Source organism: Urtica dioica, chromosome 9 (assembly GCF_054948205.1).
Source record: "Urtica dioica subsp. dioica isolate 48M chromosome 9, U.dioica_male_clone48M_v1_H2, whole genome shotgun sequence".
NCBI lineage: Eukaryota > Viridiplantae > Streptophyta > Magnoliopsida > Rosales > Urticaceae > Urtica > Urtica dioica.
In genome coordinates this window covers 13,919,676-13,933,184 of record NC_142764.1, presented here as the reverse complement: position 1 = coordinate 13,933,184, position 13,509 = coordinate 13,919,676, and the positions used below count along the sequence as shown (strand labels likewise).

General features: G+C 43.4%; 1 protein-coding gene across 1 annotated transcript; it reads left to right on the top strand.

Moving 5' to 3' along the window:
- Window positions 1-6,587: 6,587 nt before the first annotated feature.
- Window positions 6,588-7,369, top strand: LOC149385115 (uncharacterized). The gene is made up of 2 exons (XM_089626249.1): window positions 6,588-6,970; window positions 7,366-7,369. Exons 1-2 carry the CDS (start codon window positions 6,588-6,590, stop codon window positions 7,367-7,369), a joined length of 387 nt encoding a protein of 128 aa, XP_089482375.1.
- Window positions 7,370-13,509: the final 6,140 nt, after the last annotated feature.

Genomic DNA, 13,509 nt, shown 5'->3' with positions numbered 1-13,509 from the left:
TAGTACCCTCTTTTAAAATTTTAACATTTGAGTCCCTTTCATTTACTATTTAAGTTTGATTTTTATATTTTTTATTATTTAATGGAAATTAACGGAAATGCTAACTTCCATTAAGACTAGCAGAAATTTCACTTCCATTAAGCAATGTAAGACAAGAAATTGCCTAACGGAAATACTACTTTCGTTAAGCAATGGAAGAAACATTAATGGAATTGGAATTTCCATTTCCTTCCAATAGCCAGGATGAGTTTAGACTTTTGAGATTATTATATAGCAAACGTTTGGTAAATGTGGTTTATAACCACACATGATGTGCTATATCTGGTTTACCTTTTCATTAAATAAAAAGTGAGATACTTATGTCAATTTAAATGTGTGCCTTCTTCGCTTCCCATCGTTTTCTCCTTCGCTTCTTCTCCACAGGTCGCACTCCGTTTCAACAAAAAACTGCAAACCTAGAAGCTCTGATACCAGTTGTTGGGATTTTGACCTTGTTGAACTCGTCACTTCGTCTAGTCGAGCTCGTCACTTCGTCAGTCGAGCTCGTCACTTCGTCAGTCGAGCTTGTCACTTGATCTGTCGAGCTCGTCACTTCGTCAGATCGACCTGGAATGACTTCGTCACTTCGTCCAAACGTCTTTGGATTCAGTTCGTCAGTTCGCCCAACCGTGTTGGGTTAACTCTATCAAAACCTCTCTCTCTCGAAACAGAAAACGGAAAATAAAAGAAGGAACACAAGATTTATAGTGGTTCACTTTCAAAGAGAAAGCTACGTCCACTTTGCCGCTGCAATACTATAAACCCAATTGGGAAAGTTTACAAGTACAAGTGTTTCTATTTTTTGGTACGAAGGAACACAACACATAGCATCCTTTGTATATACTAAGGAATAGAGCAAAGTTACTATCCCTAACTGATGTGAGACTTTTTACAATTCCTTAGATTAGGCTCCACCACTAGTACTACTACCAACACGGAATTCATCGGAAACTGTCGGATCCGACAGTTTCCGATGGTCTTCATCGGAAATTCCCAGAAATTAAAAAAAAAAAAAATTCACCTCCAAATCTCATTCAAATCAACCTAAAATAACTAATAACCACTCAAATCTTGTATCCTATCATTCCTACACTAATCAAACCATGAAAAAACCATAAAAAAAAAACTAACCTTTTTCTGTCATTTGGTGAAGGTTGGAGCTATGGTTGTTTCGGTCTCTTCGGTCGGAGGTGTGTCGGAGCTTCGGTCGGAGGCGTGTCGGAACTCGTCGGAATGGGTGTGGTTGGCGTCGGAATGAGCGTCGGATTTGAGGGGCGTCGGAATGGGTGTGGTTGGAGAGAAAGTGAAAGTGAGAGAGTGAGAATGAAAGAGATAAAGGTTTATTTTGAAATGAGGGTATTTTCGTCTTAAAAGTATCCAAAAGTCCAATTTTGGATATTTTTTAAGTAACGGGTCTACTGATGATATTTTCATAGTTTTTTGGTCTAGAAAATGAAATTTCTCCTCTTATATATGTATTTTCGAGCTTTCTCTAAAATTAGCGCAAAACGAGAGCATGCCCTGATTAATTTCTCTGAGTCATTGAAGGGATTGTGGGTGGTTGGTATATAGTGCTTGAAATGTCTGACTGACATGCTTATATAAAGGACCAGTCTAGTCCAGTCCAGCTAGGGTCGATCCGAACTCTTTGTAGGATTATGCGTTTTATTAGAACAATACTGTGTAAACAAAAACTAATGAACTATTTAAGTCATAGGCGGAATACTAAAATATTTAACATAAATTTAATTCGCTCATAAATAAACCATCCAATTAGCATGTATTGTTGCACTATAATAAGGAGCTATGATTTTCCAACTCTTCTCCACAAATCGCCACGTGGCTTCTAGGCGTCGACACAACGATTTTTTCCTACTTTTTCCTTGCATCTCTTTCTTAGCACATGGATAAGACTGGCGTGTTTAGTAAGAACTAAAAATTAGAGGGACTTATTGTATAAAGTTGTTACGGGATAAATCAGTCAGATTCCGAGATGGCTAGTCGGACTACCGAGCAGCGAGAAGAATCCAGCACCGAGCTCAGGTTAAATAAACCCAAGGGCCATCCATTGAAAAGGAACGAACCGTTCATAAGTTAAGAACGAAACCCACCGATCAGAACTTCGAAGAGAAGAGAAGAACGTGGGTCAAAGACTAGTCAAAACTAATAGAAAACATGTTTCAAGCTCTAAAACGCACACCTTGACGGTTCAGGAACCACACGAGGGGCATTAACCGCCCACCTCAGAAAAAGGCGAAAGACAGTTACCCATAACCGTCCAGAACGTGGGATTGATCACCCCACGTTCCTCAAAATAACCGTCAAAGACACGACCAGATGAGTATAAATAGAGGCAGCAGCACAGAACGAAGCACGGACTTTTTACACACTTTCTTTCACTTGAAATCTCTAGAAAACACTGCTCTCTTGTATTTGATTCGTCTGTATAAAGAGAAAGTCTTGCCTAAATCACCTCTGTACTCGGAGGCTTCGTACTCGGGGTCTGTGTATTTTCGTGAGATATTGTTGTACTAATTTTACAGGTCAACAGTTGGCGCTAGAAGGAGGGGGACCAGCTGAAGAATATGGCTAGTTCTTCCGCACCCGTGAACGCCGTCTCTAACCAGGAGACGGAGATAGAGCACCATAACCGCACCCTGCCTCTCACCTCGGAAGAAATAGCTGAACTCCTTCCGGAACCCAGCCTCGAAGAACAATTCAGACAGATGCAAGAGCGCCTCTCGGTCTTAGAGGCAAATAACAGGGATTTGAAGAGAAGGTTGCAGGCAAAAAGGGTCACACTGCGAAGCGCGATAGTGATCCCAGATGAAGAGCCCTCGCACCGATCAGGGAAAGAACTCATCGGACAAGATCCGCAGGTTAAGAAACCTCGGAAACATGCCAGAGATCGGTATGAGAGGATGGAAGATGTTTCTGAGTCCGAGAAGGAGCAGTACAGTCAGAAAAAGATTCCTGATCGGTACCAGCCCAGCATGGACAAAGGACATTCAAGCACGTTCAGGCACAGCTTAGAAAGCTCGGAGACCGAAGACAGTGCAAGCACCAACAAAACAAATCTTAGAAGATTGGAACGTCGGATTGAAGAGGTAGCCCTAGGTCAGAAGGAGTCTGTTCCAAAGGTCGGAGAAGCTATCTCCCCGTTCACGGCCCGCGTGTTAGAACACCCGTTGCCTGATCGGTTTAGGATGCCAAGCATCCCAGTATACGATGGAAAGACCGACCCGGGAGACCATATAGACACCTTTTCCTCTTGGATGCTGCTGCAAGGAGCCGGACCAGAAGTTATGTGCAGAGCCTTATCTATCACTCTGACTGGCTCAGCCAAAAGATGGTACAGAAAACTAAAGCCAAACTCCATAGGATCCTGGAAACAGCTGTCTAGAAAATTCATGGAACAGTTTGTCGGCTCCAGTTCAGGGAAAACTCCCAAAGAAAGACTGCTGGCGGTAAGACAAGCCCATGACGAGTCTCTAAAAGATTTGATTAATCGCTACTCGGAACAAGCACTTCAAGTTGACGATCTGAACGAAGACTTTAAGCTCTTCGGGATCTCTTCCGGCGTCCGAACAGAATCAGAATTCTGGTGGTCTCTTCAGAAAACTAGTCCAAGGGACTACAACGATTTCTTGAAGAGAGCTCAGAAATATATCAACGCGGAGGAAGCAAGGCTGGCGGCAAGAAAAGCAAAGCCGCCAAAGAGCTACCGAGAAGAACATAGGGAACGACATTCTGAGGACCACCGCCCACCGAAGAAGAGCCGGTCAGGAGCAGGACCTCTGAAACCTTTTTCCAGTAAGTTCGATAAATATCATAAGCTCAATGCCCCGATAGAGGAGATATTTAGTCTTACACAGGACAAGGAAGATTTCCCTAAGCCAAAGCCGATCAAGAAAGATATCTCAAAGAGAGATAAAACAAAATATTGCGCTTTCCACGCGGACATCGGTCACCATACTGCCGACTGTTTCAACCTCAAAGAGGCCATAGAAGCTCTAATCCGAAGATGAGCGTTGAAGAAATTCAAGGCCGAGCAAGGGGAGCAAGAGGAGCAGAGAGGTGAGACATATGCTGAAATCTCACTCATAGTCGGAGGACCGCATGTGGGAGGAACTTCAAGAAGCGCTCAAAAAAGCTATGTAAGGGAAGCCTACGCAGGACCTTGGCAGATCTTGTTTACAGCCGAGCAGAGGCCTAACAAGATAGCCAAGTCTAGCTCGGAGCCTATTACCTTTACAGCAGAAGATGCTCGGTGGGTGATCTATCCTCACAACGATCCATTGGTCATTTCGTCCCTAATCGGCAACAGGAACGTACACCGGATTTTGGTAGACACTGGAAGCGCTGTTGACGTACTCTATGAAGACACGTTCAACAAGATGGGTCTTAAGCAAGACACGTTGGCTCCTTCCCCTGAAAACCTCTATGGCTTCACGGGAGATTCAATCCAGCCCAAGGGATTAGTCTCACTCCCAATAACTGTGGGAGAAAACCCGAGGAGTAAAACCATCAACACAACATGGATAATGGTCCCCGGAAAATCGTCATTCAATGCGATCATTGGCAGGCCGACCTTGCAGTCCCTCGGGGCCGTTGCGTCGGTGGAATATTTGAAGATGAAGTTCCCTACCGAGCACGGGATAGGTGAAGTAGTCGGAACTCAGGCTATCGCAAGGAGCTGCTATGCGAATTATCTCAAAGAGAGTCAGGACAAAGATGTTCACAAGGTTATGATGATCGATTCAGATTTTGACCCACGCCTCCCGAGCCGAGAAGAAATTGGCCCAGGAGACGAAGTCGAGGAAGTCGCCCCAGATCCAAAGCAACCTGAGAAGAAACTCAAGATTGGAAAATATCTTGAATCAGGTACCAAAAGTAACTTAATTACTCTCCTATCTAATAGCTTAGATATATTTGCCTGGTCACAGTCCGACATGACAGGGATAGATCCTCAAATAGCATGTCATAGGTTAAATATAGATCCTAAAGAAAAACCTATCAGACAAAAAAGAAGAGCTTTAAACTCCGAAAGGTATACTGCTCTAAAGGAAGAAGTAGACAAACTGATTTCTAACGGATCAATAAAAGAAACTAAATATCCTAAATGGGTGGCCAACCCCGTCTTGGTCAAGAAACCTAACGGGAAATGGAGAACTTGTGTGGATTTTACAGATCTGAACAAGGCTTGCCCAAAGGATAGTTTTCCTATGCCGAGAATTGATCAGTTAGTAGACGCCACGGCATGCCATGAAATCCTAAGTTTTATGGATGCCTACTCTGGCTACAATCAAATCCCTATGTATGGTCCCGACCAGGACCACACGGCATTCATAACTGATCGGGGGCTATACTGTTACACAGTAATGCCTTTCGGGTTAAAAAATGCTGGAGCAACATATCAAAGATTAGTAAATCGAATGTTCGCCGAATTACTCGGGATTACAATGGAAGCATACATTGATGACTTGTTAGTTAAGAGCCGGAAAATAGTTGAACATACAAATGATCTTAGAAGATCATTCGAACTGTTAAGGCAATATCGCATGAAATTAAATCCTCTAAAATGTACATTTGGTGTCTCTGCAGGAAAATTCTTGGGTTTCATCGTTCATGAACGAGGCATTGAAGTGAATCCAGAAAAGATCACAGCCCTATGGAACATGAGACCACCACGAAACATCAAAGAGGTGCAAAAACTGACAGGATGCATAGCTGCATTAAGTCGCTTTATCTCTCGGTCTACCGACCGAAGTATTCATTTCTTCAATATACTCAGAGGCTCCAGGGAATTTGAATGGACCAAGCAGTGCGACGAGAGCTTCGAATCTCTAAAGGAACACTTGGCATGGCCTCCGACTTTGAGGAAAGTGCAGGAGGGAGAGCCCCTAGAGATCTACCTAGCCGTCTCGGAACATGCAGTAAGTTCAGCGCTGATCAAGAATGAGGGAAAACACCAGGTCCCGGTTTATTACACTTCGCGACGCCTTAACGAGGCGGAAGGAAGATACCCGGAACTGGAAAAGCTAGCTTTCGCCCTCATCACTGCTTCTCGGAAGCTAAAACACTACTTCCTCGCACATCCGATTACGGTCCTCACCAATTTCCCACTACGCCAGGTGCTGCAAAAGCCTGACGTATCCGGAAGGCTAATGAAATGGTCAATTGAATTGACACAATATGACAAACACTTCAGCCCCCGACCAGCAATTAAAGGGCAGGCAGTCGCTGACTTCATTGCAGAGTTCACATACAGGCCAGTTGAATTCCCAATTTGGGACATGTATGTAGACGGAGCAGTCAACGAAAAGGGGTCCGGGGTCGGAATTGTGCTATCCAGTCCAGAAGGAGACAAGGTAAAATTCGCTTTAAAATTCGATTTTAATACTTCGAACAATGAAGCTGAGTACGAAGCTATGATACATGGGCTTCAAATAGCAAAAGATTTAGAAATCAAAAAGCTCAAAGTATATTCGGATTCTCAGTTAATTGTTAATCAAATGAAATGTGAATTTCAGGCAAAAGGCGAAAAGATGTCGCTATATGCCGAGAAAGCTAGAAACCTAGCAAGCAAATTCGAACTTTGCGAGATCACCCAAGTCCCAAGGGCCATGAACGAAGAGGCCGACGCATTAGCAAAGCACGCCACTCAAGGATCAGACTCGGAGTCAATCCCAGTGATCAAAATTGGGCAGCCCAGCATCGAGCAAGCCACCCATGTGCTTCATATCGAGCAACGAAAATCTTGGCAAACTCCGATCAGGGAATTCTTGCAGCAGGGAACTCTACCCAAGGACAAAAACGAGGCTAGAAGTTTGAAGTTCAGAGCTGCCCGATATTTCCTCGAAGGTCAGAATCTCTACAAAAGGGGATTTTCCCAAGCTCTACTCAAGTGCCTAGATGAAGACGAAGCCGAGTACGCTCTCAAAGAAATCCATGAAGGGATATGCGGAAGTCACATCGGATGCGAAGCATTGGCGCAAAAGATCATCCGACAAGGACTCTACTGGCCGACATTAAAGGCCGATGCTCGGCACATGACGCAAAGATGCGTCAAGTGTCAAAAGTTCTCAAACATCCCGAGGCTTCCACCTAATCCACTCATCACCCTCTCATGCCCGATCCCATTCGCAGAATGGGGAATAGACCTAATCGGAGCTTTGCCAACAGGCCGAGGAGGATGCAGGTATGCAATTGTAGCCATCGACTATTTTTCAAAATGGGTTGAAGCCGAACCCTTAAATAAAATAACGGCCCATGCAATTGAGAAATTCGTATGGAAAAATATCATTACTCGTTTTGGAATACCAGTTAAAATTGTATCCGACCACGGAACTCAATTCGACTGCGATTCCTTCAAAGGCTTTTGTGAAAAATATGGCATTAACAAAGTTTTTTCTACACCAGTCAGACCACAATCCAACGGATTGGTGGAGGCCGTCAACAAAACAATAAAACACGGCCTGAAAACAAAGTTAGACGAGCAAAAGTCAGAGTGGGTGGATATGCTCCAAGAAGTCCTCTGGTCATACACGTCCACCGAGCACTCCGCAACCGGCGAAACACCTTTCTCCCTCGCATACGGTTCCGACGCGGCCATACCGACCGACGTCTTAATACCAACAATGAGAAGAGAAAATTACTCAACAAAGGTAAACAACGACATGCTTGAAATTAGTCTAGACCTGTTAGAAGAAAAAAGAGAAAACGCCAGATTGAGAAATCTAGCTAACCAGCAAAAAGTTTCTCGGTATTTCAACAGGAAAGTCCGACCAAGATCATTCAAAGTCGGCGACAAAGTCCTCAGAAAAGTTTTTCTCCACACCAAAATCCACCAGGAAGGAGCCTTCAACGCAAACTGGGACCCTACATCATCCGAGAAGACTACGGAAACGGGGCCTACCGACTACAACAGTTGAGCGGCGATATGGAGAAAAACCCCTGGAACGCTGAGCACCTTCGCCAATTTTACGTTTGACTTGTTTACTTGTTAATCTTTCAAAAAGCGGCTTGGTCGCGTGTATCGCGTTTACATTTTCAAAAGCGGCTTGGTCGCATGAATTATAATTTCAAGTAATTGTTCATCTTTCACTTTTCTACTCGGAATTTTGAGTAATCACGCGCTTATAATTTCAAGTAATTGTTCATCTTTCATTCCTCTGCTCGGAATTACTTATGTATCGCATTATGTATCATTTATCACGCTATGTGTTAATTATCTTTCAAAATTTCAATGAAGTAAACTGGGCGGCTAGATAACTAACGAACAGTAGATAACTAACGAACAGTTTTTTAGAAAATATACCTAGTAATACTTTACTTTGCCGAAATTTTGAAACTTAAGTAAATTTACACAAAATATAGATCCAACCAAGGATCATTTGTTCAAATCCCGAAAGGGAAAAACGAAAATTACATAATAAAGATCCGACCTCGGATCATTTGTTCAAAACCCAAGCGGGTTAGCAGAAATCAAAAAATAAAACAACAACAAATACAAATTCTACTCTTGGTCGCCTTCTTCGCTAGCCCTTGACTCCGAGTCGAGATCAAGATCCGTCGCATCCAGAGTAGGATTCTTCGGACCAAGAAGCCGAACAGCCTCGGTCATTCCGGCGGTATAGAGATCATCGCGCATATCACGATATTCGTCGGAAGCTTTGTACTCTTCCACCGCCGCTAAACGAGCAGCCTCGAGGTCTTCTCGGAATTTTCGAGTTAACTCAGACCTAACCTTGGCTGTCTCATCCCTGGCAACATCTCTCTCTTTGAGGAATCGATCATTCCTTTGCCTCAAGGAGGTGAGCTCGGAGCCTAGCAGTCCGACAAGACCGGTCATACTGACAAAACTCTGCAACGATCAAATGATCAGCCACAATGAGTTATCAAAAGGGAAAAGGTACCGACTAGACGAGTCAAAACTTACCGAAATCGCCGAGTCGGTGGCCTGGTTAAGCCTCTCCAAAGGCTCGAGCCTGAGAACCTCCTGAACCTTCTCGGCAGGGAAACGCTTGCGGAGGAAAGTAACGACCGGAGCCAAAGGATCAGAGGCAGAAGAAGGCTCGGCCAGACTCTTAACGGGAGAAGAGCTCAGAGGCTTCGAGACCTTCGAAATCGACGAGGACGCCCGCTTGCCGGCCGTCGAAGCCTTAGAAGCCTTGAGGCGTTTCGGATTGGGAGGGATCAGCTCGGGAGCGGATTTCTTTTTTGCCATCTGGGCGATCTTTGTTAAGAAACAAAAATGAAAATGAGAAAAGAACATATGAAAGCTGAGAAAGGGCAGGTAAAATACTTACTTGAATAAGGGTAATAATAATATTGGTCGAGCAGATCCGGGTCCGATAACAAAAACGTCGACCGATCAGCCTCTGAAAGATCAAAAATTTCCGAGTGAAGTGGTCGCTCCTCCTCGGAGTATTGCGGAAGGGAACCTGGAACCAAACATAAAACATATAAGAACCCAGAGCAAAAGCCCGGCTCAGATTATCAAACATGAATTCTGGACCAAAATCACACCCAATTCCGAGAACGAAGCCCTTATGGGGCACCTTTCATAAGAAGCGTTCCCTTCAACCCAAAAGAAATTATCTTTCCAATTTTTCTGGCTGGTCGGCAGGCGAGTAACCACTTTAGACTGATCGTCATTGGCCCGAGCATAATAGTAACCATGCTGCCCTGGGGCCGACTTAAACGAGTAGTATTGCGAAAATCTTGCAAAGTGCAGGGCGATCATAAATTTTCGCCCACAGCACGGCCATCCCAACGAAGATCTTATACACGTTGGGGACGAGCTGGGTAGGAGAACAACCCAGGTCGGAAACGAACTGGGAAATGAGAGGATGCATTGGCAACCCTCCGATCACGTTCAAAATAGCCCTATTGAACGCAATCTTTCCGGCAGGAGGCTGATCGGCTCTCTCGTGTTCCAAAGGTGCCGAGAGGATAATTCCATCAGCTATCTCAAATTCCTCCCTCAACCCTTGTATGTATTTCTCGGTAACCCGAGAAGTCCAAACCTTGGCCGAAAACTGGCCCTCTTTCCGTTCAAAGACCAGGGCCTCTTCCTCTTCCTCTGGAAGATCAACCCCAAAGGTCCTCCCACTTGGACCCGGAATGCCTTGAGAGCAGCCCTCTCCTCGGTCTTGCGAAAGAGAAAGGCTCGTCGTATCACGAGATTCCGACCCGCTCTCCCTCGAAGAAGCGGACGAAGACGATATCTCCACGACCATAGTGTCCCTACACGATAGGGAAGACGAGTCAAAAACCTTTTTCTCGTTATCAACCCCCTCGGACTCAGGATTGGGAGGCACGCATGATTCATCATATGCCATTACAGGACGGTCCCATCCGATCTCCGGGACATGATACCACACGGGACTTCTGAGGAAAGGAAACTTGGACCCATCCAACAAAGTAACACTATCGGGATCAGGTTCCGATCGCCGAACGACGCGAGGATCGAAGCTTAGATCAGGACGCGCAAGTCCTCCCATAGCCCTAATGAAGTTGAGAAACTAAGATTCCTAAAGTCCGAAGGGTCCGAATACAATAAATAAAGAAGATACCGATCGCCGAACAACGATCTCAAAACAAAAGGAAGGTATCAAAACGATGAAAAAGAACAGACCTTACCCGCGAGATTGAAGATCGGAAGATCCGAGCAAAAACGAAAAAGCCAAAAACACAATCTGAATAAGCAGATCAAGCCGAGAATGCTCTGAGACTAGAATTTAGAAGAAAAAGCGAAATGAAGTTAAAAGTTGAGAAAAGGCCTTATATAAAGACTTCATGAACGGCGAGGATTAAGCTTGTCCAGGAAGCCAAACACATCTGACCGTCGAAGCAAAAGACGCTACGGTTCAGAAAGGCCAGATGACAAAACGACGTCGTCCTGTAAAAAGAAAAGAAAAAGAGCAAAAGAATGAAGAATTCTACTCGGATCATCCCGAGACGAGTAAGCAAAGATGAACACGGTCACGAAGCAAACCGAAATAGTTCCTTACCATTTTTGCTAAAGAAAAAACTAAGAAACTGGAGGGCAGTTGTTACGGGATAAATCAGTCAGATTCCGAGATGGCTAGTCGGACTACCGAGCAGCGAGAAGAATCCAGCACCGAGCTCAGGTTAAGTAAACCCAAGGGCCATCCATTGAAAAGGAACGAACCGTTCATAAGTTAAGAACGAAACCCACCGATCAGAACTTCGAAGAGAAGAGAAGAACGTGGGTCAAAGACTAGTCAAAACTAATAGAAAACATGTTTCAAGCTCTAAAACGCACACCTTGACGGTTCAGGAACCACACGAGGGGCATTAACCGCCCACCTCAGAAAAAGGCGAAAGACAGTTACCCATAACCGTCCAGAACGTGGGATTGATCACCCCATGTTCCTCAAAATAACCGTCAAAGACACGACCAGATGAGTATAAATAGAGGCAGCAGCACAGAACGAAGCACGGACTTTTTACACACTTTCTTTCACTTGAAATCTCTAGAAAACACTGCTCTCTTGTATTTGATTCGTCTGTATAAAGAGAAAATCTTGCCTAAATCACCTCTGTACTCGGAGGCTTCGTACTCGGGGTCTGTGTATTTTCGTGAGATATTGTTGTACTAATTTTACAGGTCAACAAAAGTCATAGCTCTTGAAGCGTTAAGGTGTTAGCTAGGAGTGAATGAGTCACTTTTGCACTTCCTGTATGTTAAGAATTTCCACGATTGTGATGGTATTTGACAAAAAACTTACTATGGAATTTTAACGTGGGTCTAAAATAACTTAAAACGACCCACAATTATTTACAATTATTTTACTTATAGTTATGGAGCACGTGGACTAATTTAAACAGAAAATTGGCGCACGTCAAGGATTGAAACATATGTTACCAATGATTTATTAAGATATCCGGTGAATGTAAAATAAACTGTATCGATGGGTATTCAGTTAATTAATATAATATATATTACTAATAATATTAAAATAAACTAAAAAAATATTAATACTTAACTAAATTTTTCATTCCTTAATATTTATTAGTGTTAAATGTTTGACTATGGAGACGATGTTTCCACATGTGATTGGAACCATGTGAGATTCTGGTGGAGAGTACTCGTTGTTAGTGGAAGATCCTTAATAATATGGGTACGAGTACTCTGCGAGAGGTTGTGATGCATATACTTATAGAGATGATTGCCACCCATAAAATTTTAAAAAGTTGACCCAATTTTTTTTAAAATTAAAAAAATTGACATGATTTTCGGAGTTTTGGCAAGCAATCCACTATTTTGCTGGGTTTTCCCGGTATCTAGCGGTGTTATTTATACCGTTATCGGGAAGTGCCAACAACAGGTATACGGACCGGTTTTCTCCCGATTTTTTCGGTATTTCAATCCCTGCGTCAAATCAAGTGAGAGAATACATGATTATGCACTATTCCTACTTGAACTAGAGCTTCGATTTATAGTCAAACTTTTCTTATCCCTTCAAAGCTAAAAATAATTAAGAATTTCTTTAATTAACCTATAGAACCCAATCTCATTGTGATATATGATTGATTTCCAAAAGATCGTGTTTTCTTCCAAATCCAGTATTGATGTCAAGCTCACGCCATGCCACAATGTTGGTTTTCAAATATATATATATATATATATATATATATATATATATATTATGTTGTCCTTTTCATGAGGTGAAAAATGACGTCACAAGAGCAAAAATGACGGTGAAAAGACCATTTGACGAGAATTTTTTCTCCCGATCGGGAACTAAGTTCCCACCAGGGCCACCCAGCGAGGACTCCAGCTCATAAGGAGCACTACGAGGCCTCTAGCTTTTGGCGAGGACTCAAGTTCTTGATAAGGACAATGAGGACTCCGACTCTTGATGAGGACAATGAGGACTCCATCTCTTGATGATGACTATGAGAACTCAAGCTCCCGATGAGGAAAAGCAGGACCTAGCTCTCGCCAAGGGCTACGAGGACTCTAGCTCTCAACGAAAGACGATGAGGACTCTAGCTCACGACCTAATGTGTACGACCTAGATAGACATTGGTTGTTGATCACTTGGGGGAGCATTCTACATATTTGGTATGTGTACGACCTAGATAGACATTGGTTGTTGATGTGTGGTTTAAGCACAGTTACGACACACTAACCGGGGTCGCTATGATGGTCATAGTGATACTTAATCTAAATCTTGAAGTCATCATGAACTTCTAGGTTGTATTACCGAGTCCTTTGACTCGTTCGTTAATGGCTACTCGAAGATTCCTAAATACTTATGTCTTGGGAATTCGGGATATGATCTGAGCGAAAAGTGATTTAAAGATACGAAATCCAGCCTTCGTGAAAAAATGTCAATGTTCACTCACCTAAGAGTTTATTTCATAATCGATTTATCGCGCGCACTTTCATTAAGAAACAAAATAATATTTCAGAATGTACAAAATAATATTTTG

Coding starts and splice junctions, on each gene's coding strand:
- LOC149385115 (XM_089626249.1), top strand. CDS start 6,588: ATGTCGCTATATGCCGAGAAAGCTAGAAACCTAGCAAGCAAATTCGAA.